This window comes from Ictalurus furcatus, unplaced genomic scaffold, assembly GCF_023375685.1.
Source record: "Ictalurus furcatus strain D&B unplaced genomic scaffold, Billie_1.0 scf3, whole genome shotgun sequence".
Lineage (NCBI taxonomy): Eukaryota > Metazoa > Chordata > Actinopteri > Siluriformes > Ictaluridae > Ictalurus > Ictalurus furcatus.
In genome coordinates this window covers 294,319-322,318 of record NW_026521052.1, presented here as the reverse complement: position 1 = coordinate 322,318, position 28,000 = coordinate 294,319, and the positions used below count along the sequence as shown (strand labels likewise).

General features: G+C 41.5%; 1 protein-coding gene across 1 annotated transcript; it reads left to right on the top strand.

The window, feature by feature from the left end:
- Positions 1–26,905, top strand: LOC128604774 (NACHT, LRR and PYD domains-containing protein 12-like). The gene is made up of 12 exons (XM_053619868.1): positions 1–190; positions 1,052–1,108; positions 1,524–3,308; positions 4,486–4,659; positions 8,118–8,291; positions 11,538–11,711; positions 13,631–13,804; positions 16,759–16,932; positions 17,689–17,862; positions 25,002–25,175; positions 25,929–26,084; positions 26,382–26,905. The coding sequence occupies exons 1-12, from the start codon at positions 9–11 to the stop codon at positions 26,386–26,388; spliced, it is 3,405 nt and encodes a 1,134-aa protein (XP_053475843.1). The 5' UTR covers positions 1–8; the 3' UTR covers positions 26,389–26,905.
- The last annotated feature ends 1,095 nt before the right edge of the window (positions 26,906–28,000 follow it).

The following is a 28,000-nucleotide window of genomic DNA, read 5'->3' as shown; positions in this document are numbered from 1 at the left end:
TGCACTCTATGTGTTTGTATGTGTGTGTGTGTGTGTGTGTGTGTGTGTGTGTGTTTGTGTGTGTGCGCAGTGAGACCCAGATAGGGAGATCAGACTCACCAGGACCCAGCTGTGTGTCTATGAAGAGTGAAGAGTCTATGGATTTTCCACTAATGTTTAAAGAGAAGAGAGAATCCTCACATGGACACGGGTAACACGTATTTTTGTAAATATATAACTTCAAGAATAACAAAAAAGAACCTTTCCTAACTAAAAAGTCACTATTTGTTGTGAAAAACATTTGCCTTTTAAAATTGTATGATTAGTCACTGGTACATTTTCATGTGAAAATTGGCTGGTAAGTTTTCTCTGAGCATCTTGGAGAATTTGGGTTTGAGATCAAAAGATAGATATGAGATAAGAGTTTAGGATTTCAGTCTTTATTTCCTGGTATGTACATCTATATGGTTTAAACAACATGCTCTTAGTCTTTTTGGTGGATTGTGATTCCTTCACCCTGCCCTGTGGAGGTTGTTGGTGATGTCACTGACTGCTTTTTATAGGTTTTTCTTCATAGTTCTCACAATGTTTCTGTCACTGGCTGCTGTTGTTTTCTTTAAAATAAATACCACTGGGTTTGACAGGTTTTCTAATGCAGTCAAATTCATACATGGGTATGAAATGGGGCTTAAGCCATAAATGGGGCTTAAGTGTCAAAATGCTTTTTGGGGTCACTGTATATAATCTTATTTCTAGCAGTATTGGTTATAAAATAGTTCATATCCATCAGATTTAGTTACATTTGCATTATCTGAAAAGTCTGTATTTCTTGTAACAGATTTAAGTCTAAAGCTCAAACCATAATCTTATCTAATGACGATAATGGTGCAATAAAGGTGTACAGGTGTATAATCCATCCATCCATCTTCTACCGCTTACTCCTTTTCAGGGTCATGGGGAACCTGGAGCCTATCCCAGGGAGCATTGGGCACAAGGCGGGGTACACCCTGGACAGGGTGCCAGTCCATCACAGGGCCAGGTGTATAATATATATTCTTATTTGTTTTCACAGTGTGCTTCAGCGAGCAGGAAACAAGACAGAACAAAATATCTTAATCAAAGATACAGGGTAAGATCAAAATCACCAGTTTTTATTATTATTATTATTAATATTATTATTATTATTATACTGGTATTAAAACATCTCTGCAATAACTTTCTGTTGAGGATTTCTGATTAGGTCAGTAAGTGAAATTACAGAGATTGTGCTTGATATCTCACCACATGTGTATTATGGTTTATAGAAGACAATTTATTTAGAGTCATATATTCGGTGTCAAATGATGGGTTCCCTTTTGTGTCTGGTAACTCTCAAGATTTCTTCCTCTTGTCTCAGGGAGTTTTTCCTTGCCACTCGTGCTTCTCATTAGGGATACATTTAAACATTTCAAATTTATTTCTGTAAAACTGCTTTGTGACAATGTCCATTGTTAGAAGCACGGTATGAATAAAATTTAATTGAATTGAATATTACCATTTTACAGGTGGAAATCTATAATTACTGAACCTCATCTTCAGGAGAGATGCAAATTAAATCTGCTAAAGAAGTTTCAGCATGTAAATGAGGTGATAACAAACCAGGGAAACCCAACACTTCTCAATGAGATCTACACAGAGCTCTACATCACAGAAGGAGACAGTGGAAAAGTCAATAATGAACATGAGGTGAGACAGATCGAGGCAGCATCCAGGAGAGCAACAACAGAGGAAACACCAATCAAATGCAATGACATCTTTAAGCCCTTATCTGAAGAAGACAAACCCATCAGGAGCGTTCTGACAAAGGGAGTTGCTGGCATTGGAAAAACAGTCTCTGTGCAGAAATTCATTCTAGACTGGGCTGAAGGGAAAACAAATCAGGATGTTCATCTCATATTTCCACTTCCTTTCAGAGAGCTCAATTTGATGAAGGATCGAAACCTGAGTCTGATGGAACTTCTTCATTTCTTTTTTAAGGAGATAAAAGAAACAAACATTTCCAGCTTGGACAAAGTTCTGTTTATTTTTGATGGTTTGGATGAGTGTCGTTTCCCTCTGGATTTCCAGAACACAGTGAGGTTGTGTGATGTAACTGAATCAGCATCAGTGCATGTGCTGCTGATAAACCTGATCAAAGGGAATCTGCTTCCCTCTGCTCTCATCTGGATCACCTCCCGACCAGCAGCAGCTGATCAAATCCCCTCTGAGTGTGTCCATCGAGTCACAGAGGTACGAGGGTTCAATGACCCACAGAAGGAGGAATATTTCAGGAAGAGGATCAGTGATCAGAGCCTGAGCAACAGAATCATCACACACCTGAAATCATTAAGAAGCCTCTACATCATGTGCCACATCCCAGTCTTCTGCTGGATTTCAGCAACTATTCTAGAGAGAATGTTGGGTGAAGCAGAGAGTGGAGAGATCCCCAAGACTCTGACTCAAATGTACACACACTTCCTCATCATTCAGACAAACGTCATAAAGAAAAAGTACACAAAGAACAGAGAGACAAATAAAAAAATGATTCTGAAACTGGGTAAACTGGCTTTTCAGCAGCTGATGAAAGGCAACCTGATCTTCTATGAGGAAGACCTGATGGAGTGTGGCATTGATGTGACAGAAGCATCAGTGTATTCAGGGGTGTGTACACAGATCTTCAGAGAGGAGTTTGGGCTTCACCAGAGTAAAGTGTACTGCTTTGTTCATCTGAGCATTCAGGAACACCTCGCAGCTCTATATGTGCACCTGAAATTCATGAATGAAAAGAGAAATGTTTTTAAAAAGCCATCCTTGCTGATATTTGTGCGAAAAGTTACGATCTCAGATGTCCACAAGAGTGCTGTAGATCAGGCTTTACAGAGTGGAAATGGACATCTGGATCTTTTCCTTCGCTTTCTTCTGGGTCTCTCACTGGAGTCCAATCAGATCCTCTTACAAACCATAGTGAGACAGACAATAAGTAGCTACCACAGTAACCAGGAAACAGTTCATTACATCAAGGAGAAGATCAGAGAGAATCCCTCAACAGAGAAATCCATCAATCTGTTCCACTGTCTGTATGAACTGGATGATCATTCTCTAGTTGAGGAAATCCAACACTACCTGCAATCTGGAAATTTACAACAAAGCGAACTTTCTTCTTCTCAGTGGTCAGCTGTGGTGTTTGTGTTACTGACATCAATGCAAGAACAGGATGTGTTTGTGCTTGATAAATATACCAACAAACACTGTACACCAGACGCGGTTCTTCTGAAGCTCCTGCCTGTGGTTGCAGCATCCAGAAAAGCTCAGTAAGTAATGCTGAATATAACTGTTACACTGTTACAATATTCTTACAGCATACATGCAAGATACAAGAACATTGTTAGACCTCATAAGATAACGTAAGAGTTGTACACTGTGTGGCCAAAAGTATGTGCACCCCTGATCATTGCTCCCATATGTGCTTGTTGAACATCCCATTCCAGATTTATTCCCCTTTGCTTTTATAATAAGCTCCACTCTTCTGCAAAGGCTTTACACTAGATTTTGGGGCGTGGCTGTGGGGATTTGTGTTCATTCAGCCACAAAAGCATTAGTGAGGTCAGGCACTGATTTCAGGCAAGGAGGCCTTGGGTGCACTCTGTGGTCAGTGGGGTTGAGGTCAGGGCTCTGTGCAGGACACTCGAGTTCCTCCACTCCAGACACACCATGTCTTCATAGAGCTCGCTTTGTGAACAGAGGCATTGTCATGCTGGAACATGTTTGGGTCTCTTAGTTCCAGTGAAGGGAAACTGTAATGCTGCAGTGTACAAAGCCATTCTATACAAATTGTGTGCTTCAGACTTTGTGGGAACAGTCTGGGGAAGAACCACATATGGGTGTGATGATCAGGGGTCTACATACCTTTGGCCATATAGTGTATATTTAATATAGAATCAAACATATTATAGGAAAATAGTGGAAAAGGGTGTTGTGATGCAGACCAACATGAAGCAGAGTTACTGTAATAATCTGTCATTGATTATTTTCCTAAAACAGCAAAGTGTATTATTCCTCTTACACCAAAGTAATTTGTCTATCAAACAAATTCCTGTTTCACTTATTCTGGAGCTGCACCAGTTGTTTTTCCTCTGTTAATGTTAATATAACTCCATGAAACAAGTCCCTGTGAATGAGCTGTTACTATAGAAACAATAATGTATTAGAGTGCATTAATATAAAGCTGTGATTGTAGCTGCACTGCTGTAAGAGCTGCTGTTATAGAAAATTAATCAACACCTTCTGACCCATCAGAATCCAGAACCAATGGTACTGTGGTATAAATGTCTCTAATCTACATTCAGTAAACACACATTACACAGTAAATGATGCAGCATGTTGTAGCACATGTATAGCATGTTTGTAAATTTCATATAAAAAAGTGTTTGAGAACTTGTTTGATAATGTGCACTGTTATTGCATCATGTATTTTGTTCTTTCCTTCAGGTTTAATAATTGTGGCCTAAATGAGAAAAGTTTTGCAGCTTTAGCCTCAGTGCTCAGATCGGAATCCTCCAATCTGAGAGAACTGGATCTGTCTGAGAATAAACTCACAGACTCAGGAGTGAAGCGTCTCTCTGCTGTACTGAAGAATCCTCACTGTAAACTGGAGACACTGAGGTAAGATCATCTCTCACATGACCTGCTCCTCAGTAAGACACATTCTCTAATAGTTTCAGTGCACACTGATTAATCCGATTCCTAATTATGTGATCACAATATTAGTTGTGTTTTCTACATATAGTTGATGTTACTGATCTTTTCTTGTCTCAGAATTGGAACTGAAGAGAGCATTTCTGACGAACAGTTTTAGTCACGGCGTTAAAAATAATCATGACGACTTTCTCCTGCAGCTTTCTCAGTAATAAAGGAAGCTGAAAATAAGCTTTGAAATAAGTGATGGTTCTAAAGACAGAGAACATTTACTCCTTTGTACTGCATTCATTGTTCATCATGGGGTGTGAACTTTATGTAGAGTTCTCTCTCTCTCAGTGCGTTTACATGGACAACAATAATTCACTCTTAACCCAATTAAGACAATACTGTGATTAAGAAACTACCATGTAAACAGCAATTTTTACTTACCTTAATCTAATTAAGATCATACTCAAAGTAAGCAATAATCTAATTAAGACATGTGGAGTACTCCTGTTTTTGTCGCATTATCAACGTGTATTACAGACATGTAAACACCTTAATCACATTATTAACGTCATGTGAGAGTTTTCACCGCATTTTGCGACAGGACACGATCACACAAAGCAGTGCTCAACATTTTAGGGCAAACAAGAGAGCACGGCTGCGTCCCAAACTGCATACTTGCCTACTATAGGCCTGTAGTGGGGAAAAATACCTGTATCTCGGCTACTATATAGACGGTAAGTATGCGATTTGAGACGCAGCCCACGGCTTCAAGCAGTCGTCTATTAGCACGTACAGCATGATAAATAATTAACTGCACTTAAAGCGTTCGTAAAAAATTAAATAAAAACACCCAAAACTGTATACGGTACCATAACGAAGACGAACTGTATGTTGATACGTGAAATTCTGGAGGGACGTCGGACTGCGTGGCGTGGTGACGTAATGACGCAGGCTGTTAATCTAATAATGTTCTAAAAGATGTAAAACGGGAACATGACAGGAGTATTCTAAAAGTGACTCATGTAAACACTTTAATCACATTATTATCTTACTCAGCATAAGGTCACTAATTAGATTATTGCCGTCCATGTAAATGTAGTCTCTCTCTCTCTCACACACACACACAATCCTACTGCAGAGATTACTCAGGAACTTTGCAGTAAAGATCAGCAACATGTCGCTTTATGGAAAATATGGTTTATTTACAACACTATACCACCGTTGGAGAGACAGAGAACAGAGTGTTAGGCTCATGTCTGCACCATCTCTGTCATCCCATCTTAAAGCAAGTTGTTACAGTGAGGGAAAAAAGTATTTGATCCCCTGCTGATTTTGTACGTCTGCCCACTGACAAAGAAATGATCAGTCTATAATTTTAGTGGTAGATTTATTTAACAGTGAGAGACAGAATAACAACAAGAAAATCCAGAAAAATGCATGTCAAAAATGTTATAAATTGATTTGCATTTTAATGAGGGAAATAAGTATTTGACCCCCTCTCAATCAGAAAGATTTCTGGCTCCCAGGTGTCTTTTATACAGGTAACAAGTTGAGATTAGGAGCACACTCTTAAAGGGAGTGCTCCTAATCTCAGCTTGTTACCTGTATAAAAGACACCTGTCCACAGAAGCAATCAATCAATCAGATTCCAAACTCACCATGGCCAAGACCAAAGAGCTCTCCAAGGATGTCAGGGACAAGATTGTAGACCTACACAAGTCTGGAATGGGCTACAAGACCAGTGCCAAGCAGCTTGGTGAGAAGGTGACAACAGTTGGTGCGATTATTCGCAAATGGAAGAAACACAAAAGAACTGTAAATCTCCCTCGGCCTGGGGCTCCATGCAAGATCTCACCTCGTGGAGTTGCAACGATCATGAGAACAGTGAGGAATCAGCCCAGAACTACACGGGAGGATCTTGTCAATGATCTCAAGACAGCTGGGACCATAGTCACCAAGAAAACAATTGGTAACACGCTACGCCGTGAAGGACTGAAATCCTGCAGCGCCCGCAAGGTCCGCTGCTCAAGAAAGCACATATACATGCCCGTCTGAAGTTTGCCAATGAACATCTGAATGATTCAGAGGACAACTGGGTGAAAGAGTTGTGGTCAGATGAGACCAAAATGGAGCTCTTTGGCATCAACTCAACTCGCCGTGTTTGGAGGAGGAGGAATGCTGCCTATGACCCCAAGAACACCATCCCCACTGTCAAACATGGAGGTGGAAACATTATGCTTTGGGGGTGTTTTTCTGCTAAGGGGACAGGACAACTTCACCACATCAAAGGGACGATGGACGGGGCCATGTACCGTCAAATCTTGGGTGAGAACCTCCTTCTCTCAGCCAGGGCATTGAAAATGGGTCGTGGATGGGTATTCCAGCATGACAATGACCCAAAACACACGGACAAGGCAACAAAGGAGTGGCTCAAGAAGAAGCACATTTAGGTCCTGGAGTGGCCTAGCCAGTCTCCAGACCTTAATCCCATACAAAATCTGTGGAGGGAGCTGAAGGTTCGAGTTGCCAAACGTCAACCTCGAAACCTTAATGACTTGGAGAAGATCTGCAAAGAGGAGTGGGACAAAATCCCTCCTGAGATGTGTGCAAACCTGGTGGCCAACTACAAGAAATGTCTGACCTCTGTGATTGCCAACAAGGGTTTTGCCACCAAGTACTAAGTCATGTTTTGCAGAGGGGTCAAATACTTATTTCCCTCATTAAAATGCAGATCAATTTATAACATTTTTGACATGTTTTTCTGGATTTTCTTGTTGTTATTCTGTCTCTCACTGTTCAAATAAATCTACCATTAAAATTACAGAATGATCATTTCTTTGTCAGTGGGCAAACGTAAAAAAACAGCAGGGGATCAAATACTTTTTTCCCTCACTGTATATTGGGTACAGAAGAAAGTATTTTGGTGCGAAGTAAACAGGTTGGAGATTCAGTGCTGGATGTTGATTGGTCTCAGCCAGTAGGGGAAATGTCTTCAACAAAAGGGTGAATTGTAACAAGCAACAGCTGTGAGATTACACAAGTCAGGAAACATCCTGGCAATTCAACATCCTGCTTTAAAACAACATTAAGATAAAAATCAGAATTTAACAACCTACAGCCAAACCTTAACCTTGAACTGCAGTTTCTGTAAAAATAAATCCTCACTGGGACCAGCTAAAGGTCCTGAAGCTAAAAACTGTCACATGTTCCTCAAAATATGACTACATTTGTTACCTCTGAAGACAGAAACACACACACACACACATACACACATCCTCTTTGTTTGTTTTTTACTTACTGCTCTCATATAATTCATAATTCTGTACTTCATAGTGGTTAAAGGCTGCAGTGACTCTTGGATGAAAAGTTCCTGCTGAACTGATCTGTGTGTCCTGAACTGAGAGAGTGAAGAGTGTGTCATTGTCTCTCTGCAGGTTGTGTGATTGTGGTGTCTCAGATAAAGGCTGTGCTGCTCTGACTTCAGCTCTGAGATCAAACCCCTCACACCTGAGAAAACTGGATCTGTCTAAGAATAAACTCCGAGACTCAGGAGTGAAGCGTCTCTCTGCTGGACTGGAGAATCCTCACTGTAAACTGGACACACTGAGGTAAGATCATCTCTCTGAGAGTCACATGACCTACTTCTCAGTAAGACACATTCTCTAATAGTTTCAGTGCACACTGATTGATCTGATTCCTAATTATCTGATCACAATATTAGTTGCGTTTTCTACATATAGTTGATGTTACTGATCTTTGCTTGTCTCAGAACTGGAACTGAAGAGAGCATTTCTGATTAACAGTTTTAGTCAGGACATTAAAAATAAGACAGAAATACATAGTGTCATGTCAAAAACGAGTAGTGGTGCTAATTACCTTTTTCCATAAGTGATCATACTCAAAAGCACAATCGAAAGTAAAAATCTAGAACACATTGGATGAGAGAAGCAAAAATCCAGTTTATTGTTCAAAAAACAACATGAGGTCCGATCAGTGAGACATCCCAAAGTGATCTGAATCTATAAACAGACTCAACGCCCTATTTATACAGACTTATCTTTAGGTTACACCCAGTTATCTCATTCTTTTGTAATCCCAATATGCTGTAATAATTTCTTTTTTTATTATTTCTCCTTAAACTCAACTTTTCTCATTTTTAAATACCATTAGAATCAAATATTCTCACTTTGGAATCCCCGTAAAACACATTTTCAGTCATTGGATAGGCCCTTATCTTCATGTTTTTCTTTCGGGTATTTAACAAGTCCCTTACTGGCATTCTCACTTCCGGTAACCGAGCTGTGCGCATCTCATCTGCCCGTTGTCCTGGACAATTTGGATATTTTACCACTTCTTCATTATGGGTGAGATATATTTTTATTATTGCCTATTGTTACACATAATTCTTTTCTAATTCTGAGTTTCTTTATACATTTTTGGTGCTTTCTAAACATTCTGTGTGTGTGTGTGTGTGTGTGTGTGTGTGTTTCTTAAACATTGAAGGGAATTCTCTTATATCATGTACTCTCTTATATTATGAACTGCTATTAAGACACCTTAGATACGGGGAATATTGCGTCAAATAGGGGGCGGCTGTATCTCAGTTGGTAGAGCGGGTTGTCCACTAATCGTAGGGTTGGCGGTTCGATTCCCGACCCGCATGACTCCAAATGCCAAAGTGTCCTTGGGCAAGACACTGAACCCCAAGTTGCTCCCGATGGCAAGTTAGCTCCTTGCATGGTAGCTCTGCTAGCAATGGTGTGTGAGTGTTTGTGTGAATGGGTGAATGAGACACAGAGTAAAGCGCTTTGGATAAAAGTGCTATATAAGTGTGCCATTTACCAAATACCTATGATGAATGTATTAATTTAATTACCTCTTTGAATAAGCTGATCAACTGCCATCCTTTATTATAGCTGACACATATCTTTTCAAGGTATAGAAAATATTTATTTTTGTAGTATGACTGTGTGCTTTGTCTGAATGTGTCTAGCACCATGACCGCCCTGATGCTTACCTATGTGTATAAATACTCCTGTTCTGCAAAAATAAACTGGATGTCTCTGTGAACAGCATGTGTCAGTGTGTGTTCATTCAGACTCTCCAGACCTGAACGTTCTGCGGTCAATCACACTTTCTCACTCATAGCACAGAACTAAGAGTTAAGAGAAGTAAAAGGCTGAAAGGCTGACGGAGGAATGAAAGACATAATCTGAGATTCCTTATCTCTAACAAACATCTTATGAGTGTGTTTTTCAGCTTCATGCTTTTTCCATGTCATGTATTGATACCTGTTTCCTACATTCTTTGCATGTGCTTGTACATGTATATATGTGGATATATTTTAAGTGCTACCACTGCTGTTTTATCTCATCTTTGTCCTTTCTTTCTGATCTCCATACAGCTGACCAACTCCTTTCTCTCCCTCGGCTGCTCAATCTCACAGGCCTGGGTGAATATATACGTCATCAGCTGGCACATTTGGCAGTGGCTGTTACAGTTCTGCTGGACCATCTCTGCTCTTCACCTGTACCCCCAGGGTTTCCTTATCCTCCCGCTTATCGTATCCCTCCATCGGTGTCCCATGTTCATGCTTCTACTCAAACTGAGGCTCAGCTGTTTCCCATGACCTCTGTGTAGGACCCGTTTATTCTTTCCTCTGTTGAAGATAGTAGCTTTGCTACAAACACACCACTATATTGCCTTTCACCCACAGATTATTCTCCTACAAGTCCTGTTCTCTCCCCAGTGTATGATGTGAATGATAGTGATTCTCAATAAACTACATACTCTGTTACCCTTGTGTTTTCCTGTGTCTTAAATTTATTACCATGATAAATTCACACACACACACACACACAGACAGACAGACAGACACACACACACACACACACGCACACACACACCCTCTTTGTTTGTTTTTTAGTTATTGCTCTTATATAATTCATAATTCTGTATTTCAAATTCTGTATTTCATAGTTATTAAAGACTGCAGTGATGCAGTCTTTGCAGTGCAGTGTAGTGACTGTGCTGATAAAGTTGATGATTCTGTGTGTCCTGAACTGAAAGACTGAACAGTGACTACGTTTACATGGACAGCATTAATCTAATTATTAACCTTACTATGATTAAGATAATATTATGATTAAGGTGTTTACATGAGTCGCTTTTAGAATACTCCTGTCATGTTCCCATTTTACATGTTTTAGAACATAATTAGATTAACAGCCCACGTCATTATGTCACTGCGCCACACCGTCCGACATCCCTCCAGAATTTCACGTATCAACATATAGTTCATCTACGTTATGGTACCGTATACAGTTTTGGGTGTATTTATTTTATTTTTTCACAAACGCTTTAAGTGCAGTTAATTATTTGTCATGCTATACGTGCAAATAGACAACTGCTTGAAGCCGTGGGCTGCGTCCCAAATCGTGTAATTACTGTCTATATAGTAGCCAAGATACATGTATTTTTCCCCACTGCAGGCCTATTAGGCAAGTATGTGATTTGGGACGCAACCGAACTCTCTTGTTCGCCGTAAAACGTAAAACTGCCGTGTGTGATCGTGTCCTGTCGCAAAATGCGGTGAAAACGCTCACACGACGTTCATAATGTGATTAAGGTGTTTACATGTCTGTAATGCACGTCCATAATGCGACTAAAACAGGAGTACTCCACCTGTCTTAATTAGATTATTGCTTACTTCAATTATGACCTTAATTAGATTAAGGTAAGTAAAAATTGCTGTTTACATGGTAGTATCTTAATCAAAGTATGGTCTTAATCGCTTAAGAGTGGATTATTGTTGTCCATGTAAACGCAGCTAGTGTGTCATTGTCCCTCTGCAGGTTGTGTAATTGTGATATCTCAGATGAAGGCTGTGCTGCTCTGACTTCAGCTCTGAGATCAAACTCCTCACACCTAAGAGAACTGGATCTGACTGGGAATGAACTCAGAGACTCAGGAGTGAAGTGTCTCTCTGCTGTACTGGAGAATCCTCACTGTAAACTGGACACACTGAGGTAAGATCATCTCTCTGAGAGTCACATGACCTGCTCCTCAGTAAGACACATTCTCTAATAGTGAGACTGAAGCAGAGGTTTTAGGTTCAGCATCAAATATCCTGAGGAGGAAAATCATCTCATTTCAGTGCACAATGAAGCTTATGCATTTACATTTACTCATTTAGCAGACGCTTTTATCCAAAGCAATTTACAAATGAGGAAATTAAAGCAAAGCGATATATCAAGCAGAGAACAATACAAGTAGTGCTACCATACAAGATTTATAATTGAGTTCTAGAGAAGCAAAGTGTGCAGAGAAGAGGTGTAAGAGCCAGAGTACATTTTTTTATTTATTTATTTATTTTTTTAGATAATGTGGGGTTGGCATTTTAGGGGTTAGTTAGGTGTTCACGGATGAGGTGGGTCTTTATCTGTTTTTTGAAAATAGTGACAGTTTCTGTGGTCCGGTGTGAGGTCGGAAATTCATCCCAACAATGAGGGACAGTTAGTTTGAAGGCTCTGGAAAGGGACCTTGAGCCACGCTGAGTAGGGACTACTAAGTGTCGGTCGTTAACCGATCGCAGGTTGCGTGAGGGAATGTAAGCCTTCAGGAGAGAGTTGAGGAGGGTGCTGTTTCAGACAAGGTCTTGTCCGTGAGCATCAAGGCCTTGAATTTGATACGGGCGGCTACAGGAAGCCAGTGGAGGGAGATGAAGAGGGGTGTGATATGGGTCCGTTTGGGCTGGTTGAAGACGAGGCGTACTGCTGCATTCTGAATCGTCTGAAGGGGTTGATGGAGCTGGCTGGGAGGCCTGAGAGTAATGAGTTGCAGAGGTCCAGTTTTGATATGACAAGAGCCTGGACTAGTATCTGTGTAGCTTGTTCGGTGAGGTAGGGTCTCATTCTTTTGATGTTATACAGGATGAATCTACAGCACCATGCAGTTGTTGAGATGTGGACTGTAAAGGTCAAGCTGTCAAGAGTCATCCCAAGGTTCTGGGCCGTCCTAGTTGGCTTGAGTGTGGTTGAGCTGAGCTGTACATTGAGGTTGTGGTTGATTGAAGGAAAGGATGGGATGATGAGAAGCTCAGATTTTGCTAAGTTGAGCTTGAGGTGGTGTTCCCTCATCCAGACCGAGATGTCCGACAGGCAAGCAGAGTTTCTTGCAGAGACAGATTGATCATCAGGCTGGAAGGACAAATAGAGCTGGGTGTCATCAGCATAGCAATGATATGAGAAGCCATGAGACTCAATCACCTGCCCCAGAGATGTAGTTTAAATAGAATACTATCATACTTTTCCACATTCCTAATGATCTGATCACAATATTTATGTAATAGAATCAGCCAATCAGAGCAGAGTTTCCCAAAAGCATTGCCGCACAAACATCATCGTGAAATGATAGCACGAGCATCACTCTGAACACTCTCTTAACTTTAAAATGCATTTAGGAAACTCAGTCCTTATTGTTTTTGTCAATTATTTAATTAAACTGAATTATAATCACACACACACACACACACACACACACACACACACAGACACACTTGTTGTCATGTTTTCTTATGTAGATATTTAAGAAGTAACATAATCCCTCATTAATAAGAGAAATAATTTCAGTCTGGTGATAAAAAGCTCAGGATTAGGTTACAGTTGTAAGAGTTAAGGTTTTGTCATTTTCACTTCATTGTGGTTTGAGAAGTTCTGTTCTGTGAATCATGAATACAACTTTTCAGACCTTTTCACACACTATAATAATAAAAAATACAACCTGTTTTTAACACCGCCATTTCATTTTAGTTATACTGTTTAAAATTTCATAAACATGATTCACAGTAATACACAGTGATTTAAGGCTGTAGTGACTGTGCTGATAAAGTTGATGATTCTGTGTCCTGAACTGAGAGAGTGAAGAGTGTGTCATTGTCTCTCTACAGGTTGTGTGGTTGTGATGTCTCAGATGAAGGCTGTGCTGCTCTGACTTCAGCTCTGAGATCAAACCCCTCATTCCTGAGAGAACTGGATCTGTCTGGGAATGAACTCAGAGACTCAGAAATGAAGTGTCTCTCTTCTGTACTGGAGAATCCTCACTGTAAACTGGACACACTGAGGTAAGATCATCTCTCTGAGAGTCACATGACCTGCTTCTCAGTAAGACATATTTAGCATTTGCTACATAATTTTGATCTGTACATGACACAAAACAAACATCTTTTTATGTGCAACATTTTGTTTTGTGAGAGAGCAAGAGAGAGAATTTGACCTTTAAGATGTTAAATGACAGAGAATGTAGCACATTTTGTATTCGACCACCAATTTGTAGGCGACCAAAACACTGGAACATGTGACTGACAGGTGTTTCTTGTTACCCAGGTGTGTCCTGTTAGATTCATAGTTTAAACAATAAATAGCTCTGAACATCTACTCGTGGTTTTTGTCTTCAGTTTCACCTGTGAAGATTGCATTTGTTGTTAAAAAGGATAAGCCATCATGAAGATCAGAGAGCTGTCTATGGGAGAAAAGTAAGCCATTTTGAAGCTGAGAAAAGAGCAAAAATTTATCAAAGGCATCTCAGAAACATTGGTCATAGCCAGTGCAACAATTTGGAATGTCCTGAAAAAGAAAGAAACCACTGATGTACTGAGCAACAGACACCAAATAGGTCGGCCAAGGAAAACAACAACAGCTGATGACAGAAATATTGTGAGAGCTGTGAAGAAAAACCCCAAAACAACAGTCAGTGACATCACCAACAACCTCCACAGGGCAGGGTGAAGGTATCACAATCCACCATTTGAAGAGACTTGGAACAGAAATATAGAGGCCATACCACAAAGTGCAAACCACTCATCAGCAGTAAGAATCAGAAAGCTAGTTTGAAAGTCATAAAGAAATACAGAGATGATCCACAAAAGTTCTGGAACTAAGATGAACCTCCAACAAAGTTATGGAAAGGCCAAAGTGTGGAGAAAGAAAGGATCTGCTCATGATCCAAAACTTACAAGCTCATCTGTGAAACATGGTGGAGGTAGTGTCATGGCTCAGGCTTCTGGAACATTCTCGCTGATCTTTATTGATGATGTAACTCATGATGGTAGCAGCAGAATGAATTCAGAAGTTTACTGGAACATTTTGTCTGCCAATTTACAGAAAAATCCAAATTAATTGTGAGGAACTTCATCATGCAGCAAGACAATGATCCAAAACATACTGCCAACTCAACAAAGAACTTTATCAGAGGGAAAAGTGGAAGGTTTTAGACTGGCCAAGTCAATCACCAGACCTTCACCCAACTGATCAGAATTTCACCTCCTGAAGAGGAGACTGAAGGGAGAACAACCCCCCAAACGCCCCCCCCCCCAAAAAAAAAAAAAAAAAAACAACTGAAAGAGGCTGCAGTGAAAATCTGGAAAAGCATTGCAAAAGAAGAAACCAAAGGGTTTAGTGATGTCAGTGAGTCGCACGCAAGAGATATGTAACCAAATATTATGTGATATTTACTTTAATTTACTTAGTCTTATCTGTTCCTATACTTTTGCTCACCTAAATTTGGGTGTTCTGATACAAAAGGTTCAATGTTTTATGTTCTTTAGCACATCTAGATGTAAATACCAGTAAATAAAAACTGAAATCTTAAACTCTCGTCTCATATCCATCTTTTGATCACAAACCAAAATGGTGTATAGCACAAACAAATTAATTGGCCTTGCTGTTCCGATAGTTTTGGAGGGGACTGTATTTGGATATTTACATATTTATAAACACCACCATTCAACCCCCCACCCTAAAACCCTGAACCCAATGCACTCTATTCTCATTTTTAAGTCCATGTAAGTAGAAAGTCCACACTCAGAACACCTTTACAAGTCCATGAAAATAGAAAATCTGGAAATTAAGATCAGATATCCAAGTTGTAGTAGATCGAGTTTATAAGTCCAAGTATTTGTCCAGTGTTTGCTCAGGATGCAGGAGTGTACTGACTCCACACTGACATCTCCAGTCTCTCAATGTCCATGACACAGAGTTTTCAATCCAGTCTCATGTGTTGAAAAAGAGAATACAGTGACTACGTTTACATTTACAGCAGTAATCTAATTAATGACCTTATTCTGAATAAGACAATATTGTGATTAAGTTGTTTACATGAGTCGCTATTAGAATATTCCTTTCATGATCCCGTGTTACATGTTAGAGAACATAGATCGATTAACAGCACACATCATTACGTCCCCACGTCATGCCGTCCGACGTTCCCTCCAGAATTTCATGTATTAACGTACAGTTGGTCTTCGTTAATGTACCGTATACAGTTTTGGGTGTTTTTATTTTTAATTTCACTACAGCTTCAAGTGCAGTTAATTATTTGTCATGCTATACGTGCAAATACACGACTGCTTGAAGCCATGTGCTGCGTCCGAAACCGCGTACTTACCTGCATGTATTTCATGGCAGCTGTTCTGTCTTGTTTGCCATTAAACGGTTGAGCACTGCCGTGTGTGTACGTGTCCTGTCGCAAAATGCAGTGAAATCTCCCACACAACATTAATAGTGTGATTAAGGTGTTTATATGTCTATAATGCACTTCGATAATGTGACTAAAACAGGAGTACTCCACATGTATTAATTCCATTTGTGTTTACTTTGAGTATGACATTAGGGGAATTAAGGCAATCAATAATCGCTGTTTACATGCTAGTTTCTTACTTAGAGTATTGTCTTAATCGGGTTAATATCAGATTATTGCTGTCCATGTAAACGTACTAAGTGATGAGTCCAGAAAATCAGAAAGAGTGCCAGATAGATCCTGTCCACAACTAATTTAGAAGAGTCTTTCGTACCGCTTTTGTCCATTTCCTGAGTGGAAATCTTCTCCTAGGTGACAGCACCTTCAGGTTCTCTTTCTTGGTGATGTGTTGTGCTGACTTCACTCTATCATTCATGTCTAAGATTTTGTATTTCTTGGTGATTAAAGACTGCAGTGACTCTTTGATGAAAAAGTTCCTGCTGATCTGATCTGTGTGTCTTGAACTGAGAGAGTGAAGAGTGTGTCATTGTCTCTCTGCAGGTTGTGTGATTGTGGTGTCTCAGATGAAGGCTGTGCTGCTCTGACTTCAGCTCTGAGATCAAACCCCTCACACCTGAGAGAACTGGATCTGTCTAAGAATAAACTCAGAGACTCAGGAGTGAAGTGTCTTTCTGCTGGACTGGAGAATCCTCACTGTAAACTGGAGACACTGAGGTAAGATCATCTCTCTGAGAGTCACATGACCTGCTCCTCAGTAAGACATATTCTCTAATAGTGAGACTGAAGCAGAGGTTTTAGGTTCAGCATTAAATATCCTGAGGAGGAAAATCATTACATTTAAGTCCACATTGATGTTTTTTCCTGATCTGATCACAGTATTTATGTATTCAGTGTTTGTAGTAGAATAAGCAGATCAGGGCCGAGTTTCCCAAAAGCATCACAGCACAAACATCATCGTTTAATGGTAGAGCGGGCATCACTTTGAACACTCTCTCTCCCAGTTACAATGATCTTAACTTTGCAATGTTTTTAGGAAACTCAGCCCTGATTGTTCTTGTAAATTTGATTAAATTAAATTACACACACACACACACACACACACACACACACACACACACACACACACAGGACCTCATTTATCAATATTTTAGTAAAGTTGTGTATAAATGTTTGTGTGAACCAAACTGAACTAAAGATTTCTGACAGAAAGGCTGATTTTCTTCGAACTCGTGTGCTTATGTTGATCACCTGTAATGTGTGAAGCGCGTTCCTGACACAGCTCATTTGCATGTAGTGACGCCTACACACACTTCTATAAGTCACTTTGGATAAGGGAGTCTGCTAAATGCTGTAAACTTAATAAAAATTAATCATTTTGAACTCCACAGTATATTCCAGATATAAAAGTGCAGTAATCCATATAATTATATAAACTGAGAGAGTGAAGAGTGTGTCATTGTCTCTCTGCAGGTTGTGTTATTGTGATATGTCAGACGAAGGCTGTGCTTCTCTGACTTCAGCTCTGAGATCAAACCCCTCACACCTGAGAGAACTGGATCTGTCTGGGAATAATGTCAAAGACTCAGGAGTGAAGTGTCTCTCTGCTGTACTGGAGAATCCTCACTGTAAACTGGAGACACTGAGGTAAGATCATCTCTCTGAGAGTCACATGACCTGCTCCTCAGTAAGACACATTCTCTAATAGTGAGACTGAAGCAGAGGTTTTAGGTTCAGCATCAAATATCCTGAGGAGGAAAATCATTTTATTTAAGTCCACATTGATGTCTTTTCCTGATCTGATCACAGTGTTTATGTATTCAGTGTTTGTAGTAGTATAAGCAGATCAGGGCCGAGTTTCCCAAAAGCATCACAGCACAAATATCATCGTTTAATGGTAGAGCGAGCATCACTTTGAACACTCTCTCTCCCAGTTACAATGATCTTAACTTTAAAATGCTTTTAGGAAACTCAGCCCTGATTGTTCTTGTAAATTTGATTAAATGTAATTTAATTACACACACACACACACACACACACACACACACACACACACACACACATATTGGGCTTCATTTATTATTCTTTTAGTAAAGTTTTAGTAAAGTGTAAATGTTTGTGTAAGCCAAAGTGAATAAAAGATTTCTGACAGAAAGGCTGATTTTCTTCGAACTCGTGTGCTTATGTTGATCACCTGTAATGTGTGAAGCGTGTTCCCGACACAGCTCATTTGCATGTAGTGACGCCCACACACACTTCTATAAGTCACTCTGGATAAGGGAGTCTGTGTCACAGCTAGGTCCGATCAGAACTCAAATTCCCAAGATGCAACACTCACTTCTCATGCACGCATGTGCTCACCATCCCCGGAGTTCTGATCAGATACACCTGGCACCAATCACACACACTCACCGCTAGTATTTAGGGAAGTCATTCACCCAGTTTATACGCGAAGTACACGCTCAGTAGCTCGTTTCTCTGCGTTACCAAGCCGTTCTAGTTTGTTTGTTTCTCGTGATCCTCGATCCTTGTTTTCGGTCTCGACTACGCTCTCTGCCTGACCCCGTTTGTATTGTTCGCCCGATCGCTTGACCCTTGCCTGCCCTACGACTACGTTTCTTGAACTTCCCGATTCTACGCTCTACACCCGCCGCCCGCTCCTGCTTCCGTGCCGTTACGAGGTTTGTGACAGAATACTTCGCCTTCCAATGGAAGCAGCGGGAGATCGTTGGCCGCAAGCCATCGAGGGACATGGCCGGATGATTAGTGAACATGATCACCGTCTCGCCCACCTGACTGAGCAGGTAGCTCGGCTAAACCAAGCCGCACAGCTTTCTACGGCGCCGACCCCACGCTTACCTCCCACTCCAGCGCCGGAGAAGTATGATGGAGATCCGGCACGCTGTCGAGGTTTTTTACTCCAGTGCTCCCTGTTTTTTTCCATGTACCCAGACATGACGGAGAATCAGAAGATAATCCACTTCATGGAACTTTTAACCGGGAGAGCTCTCCTCTGGGCTACCGCGGAATGGGAACAGGAAGGGAACAGTATCAGCACGTATGAGCAGCTGACATCACGCTTCCGTACTGTATTCGATCACTCTCCAGACAACCGGGAGACTGGGGAGGACTTTGATCACGTTGTGTGGCAGATTACGCTCTTGAATTTCGTACTGTGGCTGCTAGGAGCGGATGGAATCAACCCGCTCTAAAGGCTATGTTTCGCCGGGGATTAAATGCCGACATCGTAACGGAGCTGGCGTGCCGCGATGATCAGCTGACCCTCGACTCACTCATCAACATAGCTATCCGCCTGGATCGTCTACTACGGAGCCGCCGCTCCTTACGCAGCGAGGCAGAAGCACCAGCATCTGAGAGCCCTAGCGAACCCATGCAGCTGGGACAGACTCGGGTGAGCATGCAGGAGAGAGAACGACGGCGCCGTGAACATTGTTGTTTCTACTGCGGCAAGAGGGGCCACTTCGTGCAACAATGCCCTCTCAAACAGTGCTCTACCCGAGGGGAAACCAAAACTGCTAGACAACCTCAGCCAGGGGTGAGTTTAGAACCCATTGCCCAGTACTCATTTCAGTCTGCATTCGTATTACCCGTTATATTGGGTTACTCAAGTGTTTCCTGTATTTTAGAGGCGCTGATCAACTCTGGAGCGGCAGGGAACTTCATTGACCAAGAGACCATACTCCAATATAACATCCCCGTTCGTCCTCTCAGCACCCCCCGCCGTGTCCAAGCCATTGATGGGGCCCCCATTGGAGATGGCTTAATCACCCACTGTACCGAACATATTAACCTCCGCACCAGCGCTCTTCATCAGGAGGAGATTACGTTCCATGTCATTGTGACGGCCCGGCATCCAGTGGTTCTCGGTCTTCCTTGGCTCGAACATCACAATCCACAAATTTCATGGAATCAAAGGGAGATCACTCGCTGGTCAGCTCACTGCATCAATCACTGTCTTCAAGTCCCTGTGATCTCCTTAGCATCCACATCCATTGAGAGCCCGGACAAGGCAGACAACGTTCTGATCCCCAGTGTTTACCACGACCTCATAGAAGTATTCAGTAAGAAGAAGGCTAGCAGACTACCTCCTCATCGAGATTACGACTGCGCAATCGATTTGCTCCCAGGCACTACACCACCACGAGGGAGAGTCTATCCGTTAATGGTCACTGAGCAAAAAGCCATCTTTTTCTTTTTTTTTGTTTTTCTTCGTGGAGAAGAAGGGAGGAGGTTTACGACCATGCATCGACTACCGAGGACTAAACCAGTGTTGTGTCAAGTACCGTTACCCACTACCTCTAGTACCAGCTGCTCTGGAACAATTACGCACTGCCACCATCTTCACAAAACTGGACTTACGCAGTGCATACAACTTGGTCCGGATTCGAGAGGGAGATGAATGGAAGACTGGGTTCAGCACAACTTCAGGCCACTATGAGTATCAGGTCATGCCGTATGGGCTTTCTAACGCTCCCTCGGTTTTCCAATGTCTAATTAACGATGTGTTACGTGACATGCTGGGACGCCATGTGATCGCCTACATCGACAACATTCTGATATATTCTGACTCCCGGGAGGAACATGTTCACCACGTCCGCCAAGTTCTACAACGACTGCTCCGTCACCAGTTATATGTTAAAGCTGAGAAATGCGAATTCCATAGAACCACCATTGCGTTTCTGGGATACGTCATCAGCCCCGAGGGGATCTCCATGGACCAAGAAAAGGTCAGGCAGTAGTAAGCTGGCCCACACCCACGACGATCAAGGAACTACAGAGGTTTCTGGGGTTTGCGAACTTCTACAGAAGGTTTATCAGAAATTTCAGTGCCATCGCCAACCCCCTCACGTCCCTGCTAAAGGGGAAACCCAAACGTCTGTCATGGAATTCAACTGCCCAATCCACCTTCGACAAGCTCAAGAAAGCCTTCACTACTGCACCCATCTTCAAACATCCGGACCCATCCAGACCGTTTATAGTGGAGGTGGATGCGTCAGAGACCGGGGTAGGAGCCATTCTATCCCACCGATTTGGAGAGAAGCCAAAGCTCCATCCGGTGGCATTCTTCTCGCGAAAGCTTTCCCCCGCTGATGGAAACTACGATGTGGGAAATCGTGAACTCTTGGCAATTAAGTTAGCGCTGGAGGAGTGGAGACACTGGTTAGAGGGGGCTACACATCCATTTGTCATCTTCACAGACCATAAGAACCTGGAGTACCTTCACACTGCAAAGCGACTCACACCCCGCCAGGCCCGATGGGCCCTATTCTTCACCAGGTTTCACTTCACGTTATCCTACAGACCCGGGTCCAAGAACACAAAAGCTGATGCTCTGTCTCGTCTCGACCACACAGAACGTGTCAACGAGCATGAAGAGTACATCATTCATCCTTCATGTGTTATCAATGCGCTAGAGTGGGATCTGGACCAGGAGCTAGAGCAGATTCCCCAGTCACAAGTACCCGTAAAGTGTCCTCCAAACAAACTATTTGTACCCGAAGAGTACCGCCAAGAACTCATCATCTGGGCACACACGGTACTTGGCATAGGGCATCCAGGGACACAACGCACACACCATCTCCTAGAAGAGAAGTACTGGTGGCCCAATATGGAGGGAGATATACACAAGGTGGTGACGTCCTGTTCATCTTGCGCACAGAATAAGGTACCTCGGACCCTCCCAGCTGGGAGGCTCAAGCCCTTACCTATACCCGAACGCCCATGGTCACACATATCCGTAGACTTCATAACAGACCTGCCTAGATCCCAAGGAAATACCACAGTTCTAGTCACAGTGGACCGGTTCTTCAAGCCTGTACATTTCATTCCATTACACGCTCTCCCCACCGCATTCGGGACAGCCGAACTTCTATTCCAGCATGTGTTCAGATATTTCGGCATTCCGGAGGAGATTGTCAGTGACAGGGGCCCGCAGTTTACTTCCAGAGTGTGGTCCAGCTTCATGACCAAGATGGGAGTGACAGTGAATCTCACCTCCGGATATCACCCACAAGCCAATGGACAAGTTGAACGAATCAATCAGGGACTGGGGCGATTCCTCCGTACTTTCTGTGCCAATAACCCAGAGGATTGGAGCAAGTTTTTGCCATGGGCCGAGTACGCCCAGAACTCACTACGTCATTCGGCTACCAATCTCACCCCTTTCCAGTGCGTGCTAGGTTACCAACCTCCACTGTTCCCGTGGAACGCAACTCCCACCGCAGCTCCGGCCGTTGACCACTGGTTCGAACGTAGCGAGCGTGTCTGGGCTGACACCCACCGACGCCTGAAAGAGACCACAGACATGTACAAGCACAAAGCAAATCGCCGCCGCAAAGAACACCCTAATTACCAACCAGGCGATCGGGTGTGGTTGTCCACAAAGGACTTGAGACAAGCTCATAGCTGTAAAAAACTAACGCCAATATACACTGGACCATTCAAGATCCTCAAGCGAGTCAATGAAGTCACCTACCGTCTGGAACTGCCACGACACAGCCGCATCTTCCCCTCATTCCACGTATCACGTCTCAAACCTGTTGTCAACGGTCCACTAGCCACCGAAGTACCAGCTGAAACTCCTCCAACCCCTCTGGAAATTGATGGACAACCAGCTTACCGTGTCAAGAACAACCTCAAATCTAGACACAGGAGGGGCAAGTTGGAGTATTTGGTCGAGTGGGAGGGTTATGGACCTGAGGAACAGTGCTGGGTTCCCAAGCAGGATATACTGGATCCACAGCTTACTAAAGACTTTCACGCAACTCATCCGCATCTCCCTGGTCCACGACCCCGGAGGAGGCCAAGAAAGAACTCTGCTCCCGGAGTGAGCCCTTTGAGGGGGGGTTCTGTCACAGCTCGGTCCGATCAGAACTCAAATTCCCAAGATGCAACACTCACTTCTCATGCACGCATGTGCTCACCATCCCCGGAGTTCTGATCAGATACACCTGGCACCAATCACACACACTCACCGCTAGTATTTAGGGAAGTCATTCACCCAGTTTATACGCGAAGTATACGCTCAGTAGCTCGTTTCTCTGCGTTACCAAGCCGTTCTAGTTTGTTTGTTTCTCGTGATCCTCGATCCTTGTTTTCGGTCTCGACTACGCTCTCTGCCTGACCCCGTTTGTATTGTTCGCCCGATCGCTTGACCCTTGCCTGCCCTATGACTACGTTTCTTGAACTTCCCGATTCTATGCTCTACACCCGCCGCCCGCTCCTGCTTCCGTGCCGTTTCGAGGTTCGTGACAGCCTGCTAAATGCTGTAAACTTAATAAAAATAATCAATTTAAACTCCACAGTATATTCCAGATATAAAATTGCAGTAATCCATGTAATTATTTAAACTGAGAGAGTGAAGAGTGTGTCATAGACTAAGTTTATAGGAACAACAATAATCTAATTATTGACCTTATTCTGAATAAGACAATATTGTGATTAAGGTGTTTACTTGAGTCGCTTTTAGAATATTCCTTTCATGTTCCTGTTTTACATGTTATAGTAAGTAGATCGATTAATGGCACACATCATTACGTCACCGCGCCACGCCGTCCGACGTCCCTCCGGAATTTCACGTATCAACATATAGTTGGTCTTTGTTATGGTACCGTATACAGTTTTGGGTGTTTTTATTATTAATTTCACGAAAGCTTCAAGTGCAGTTAATTATTTGTCATGCTATACATGCAAATAGACTGCTTGAAGCTGTAGGCTGCGTCCCAAACCGCATACTTACCTACTATATAGTAGTTAAGATACATGTATTTCGCCTACTATATAGTAGGTAAGTACGTGGTTTCTGTAACGCACGTCGATAACGCGACTAAAACAGGAATACTCCACGTCTTAATTCCATTTGTCAGTACGTTTACATGGACAACAATAATCCAATCTTAACCCGATTAAGACAATACTCTAATTAAGAAACTACCATGTAAACAGCAATTTTTAATTACCTTAATCCGATTAAAGTCATAATCAAAGTAAACACAAATGAAATTAAGACGTGGAGTATTGCTGTTTTAGTCACATTATCGATGTGTATTACAGACATGTACACACCTTAATCACACTATTAACGTCGTGTGTGAGATTTCACCGCATTTTCCGACAGGACACGTACACACACACGGCAGTGCTAAACCGTTTTACAGCAAACAAGGGAGCATGGTTGTGTCCCAAACCGCGTACTTACTTACTATATAGTAAGTGAAATACATGTATATAGTAGGCGAAATACATGTATCTCGGCTACTATATAGTAGGTTTGAGATGCAGCCCACGGCTTCAAGCAGTCCAGCACGTACAGCATGACAAATAATTAACTGCACTTGAAGCGTTCGTAAAAATTTTAAATAAAAACACCCAAAACTGTATACGGTACCATAACGAAGACAAACTGTATGTTGATACGTGAAATTCTGGAGGGACTTCGGACGGCGTGGCGTGGGGACGTAATGACGTGTGATGTCCATTGATCTATGTTCTATAACATATAACACAGGAACATGAAAGGAGTATTTTAAAAGCGACTCATGTAAACACCTTAATCACAATATTGTCTTATTCAGAATAAGGTCAATAATTAGATTACTGCTGTCCATGTAAACATAGTCTGTGTTTACTTCGATTATGACTTTAATCGGATTAAGGTAATTAAAAATCGCTGTTTACATGGTAGTTTCTTAATCAGAGTATTGTCTTAATCGGGTTAATATTTGGTTATTGATGTCCATGTAAACGTACTGATTGTCTCCCTGCAGATTGCGTTATTGTGATTTCTCAGGTGAAGGCTGTGCTGCTCTGACTTCAGCTCTAAGATCAAACCCCTCACACCTGAGAGAACTGGATCTGTCTTGGAATGAACTCAGAGACTCAGGAGTGAAGTGTCTCTCTGCTGGACTGGAGAATCCTCACTGTAAACTGGAGACACTGAGGTATGATCATCTCTCTGAGAGTCACATGACCTGCTCCTCAGTAAGACACATTCTCTAATAGTGAGACTGAAGCAGAGGTTTTAGGTTCAGCATCAAATATCCTGAGGAAGAAAATCATTACATTTAAGTCCACATTGATGTTTTTTCCTGATCTGATCACAGTATTTATGTATTCAGTGTTTGTAGTAGTATAAGCAGATCAGGGCCGAGTTTCCCAAAAGCATCACAGCACAAATATCACCGTTTAATGGTAGAGCGAGCATCACTTTGAACACTCTCTCTCCCAGTTACAATGATCTTAACTTTAAAACGCTTTTAGGAAACTCAGCCCTGATTGTTCTTGTAAATTTGATTAAATGTAATTTAATTACACACACACACACACACACACACACACACATATTGGGCTTCATTTATTATTCTTTTAGTAAAGTTTTAGTAAAGTGTAAATGTTTGTGTAAGTCAAACTGAACTAAAGATTTCTAACAGAAAGGCTGATTTTCTTCAAACTCGTGTGCTTATGTTGATCACCTGTAATGTGTGAAGCGCGTTCCTGACACAGCTCATTTGCATGTAGTGACGCCCACACACACTTCTATAAGTCACTCTGGATAAGGGAGTCTGCTAAATGCTGTAAATGTAATTAAAATAATCAATTTAAACTCCACAGTATATTCCAGATATAAAAGTGCAGTAATTCATGCAAATTATATAAACTGAGATAGTGAAGAGTGTGTCATTGTCTCTCTGCAGGTTGTGTAGATGTGGTATCTCAGATGAAGACTGTGCTGCTCTGACTTCAGCTCTGAGATCAAACCCCTCACACCTGAGAGAACTGGATCTGTCTGGGAATTACCTCAGAGAATCAGAAATGAAGCAGCTCTTCAGTCTTAAACTACAGGACTTGAGGTGATTTACAAGTATTTCAGATAAACATGTACAGAAATAAAATATACAAATATTTCGACTCATTAACATTGTTTTATACGTTTGTTTGGTGAAGCAAAAGTTTAAGTAACCTGGTCCTATTTTTATAAAGAGCTATTGATTATAAACAGGTTCATATTCAGTGAGTTACTGGGTATTGTTTTAAACTTTGCACTTAAATTTTACTTTGATGTTCATGATCAACCTTGTTAAACAGCACAAACATCGTTTAATATTAGATCGAGCAAACTTATTAAACTTGTTTTGGTTTAATTTCAGGTTATGAAGAATTTTCATCTGATGCAGATTCCAGAGAAGATATTTTTAATGAAATGTGTTCGACTCACAGCGGCATTTCCTGAACATTTATTTTCTCACACTGAGAAATAATCTGAATTAAATGTAACACATTTCCACAAAGTGTAGGTGCAGACAGTGTGTCTAAGATCTAAAGAACCTGTGCTTGCTTGGTGTGATTCTTCATCATCATAGGACTTTACAGAATGGTGTTACAGCACTACTATCAGGAATAAACACTTACTGAAGATCAATTCTTTATTTTTATTATTACACAATTCCACTGTTATACCCTACAGAATCCAGACATCATGGCAGAACACAGGTTCTGGTTAAGGTTCTAGTTGCTCTGGTCTACACTCCAGCCCATGTCTTCCACCACCCCACCACTCTATCACATCATCTGGTTGGAAGACTCTAAAATCACCATGGCTGAAGCCATGACTATTTCCTCAACATGCTATTGCTGCTCTGTGTTCTCTTTCCTGTAAATACTGCTTTGTTTAGGTTTTTAACATTCTGACCCTTTATTTTGTCAAATCTGCAAATAGTTTTCAAATCTTCAAGTATTAGATGTCAGTCATTACTCAAAGCTGTAAAATTTTTCCGGACATCAGTAAAATCAATATACTTGCAAAAATGATACATTTCACATTTACATAACACTGTACACAACACTGTACTTAACACTGTCAGTTATACAAATCACCATTATTAGTTGCACTTTAGGTAATGAATTGTGAATGTGCATTTACGAATGTCCATCACTAACATAGACAGGTGAGATGTGTAGTGTGTAATGTCTGACTGTGTTTCGCTTGGACCAATCACTTATCATTATTGTTCCCAACGATCAATCACTGACCACCACTGTTTCTCCCACCCTCGCAATTTTTTACTCTTTGTTTTAAACTCTCTTCCTGGATTATAATAAAAGCGAGTAACCATTTCCTTACTGTTCACCTTTCAAGAATACTCAGTGTCACAGCTTGTTTTTGTCTGTGTTCTTCATAGAAAGTATAGTATTTTGTCCATTCGTAAAAGTTGTCTTTGTGGTGCAATAACCAAAGATGACTTCTTTCTATAAGAAATATATTATTTAAGAAATAAATAATTAAGAAATGAAGAAATAACCATAAAATTGGCAAACCCAATCAGTTTGTCAATCTCATGCTCTTTTTTTCATTTGTCCTGAATAAGACATCCACCTTTCGCCACTATGAATGATTCTAACCACTGTAGTAACCATAGTAAAACTTCTGGCACTGCCTACTGAAGGGAGAGAATGTCCACTGGTTAAGATGTTTCTCAAAGTTTTCTGCTTACAGTGCTGTGAATGTCTGATTTCTGTGAGTGCCTGGTTTCTTCTGTTTTATGTATATCTGATACTAAATTTGGCACAGTAGTGAACCTTCCCAGAAGTGGGCGACCTTCCAAAATTCCTCCAAGAGCACAGCAGCTACTCATCTAGCAAGTCACAAAAGAACCAAGGACAACATAAAAGGAACTATAGGCCTCTCTTGCATTAATAAAGGTCACTGTTCATGACTCCACTATCAGAAAGACACTGGACAAAAATGGCATCCATGGAAGGGTGGTGA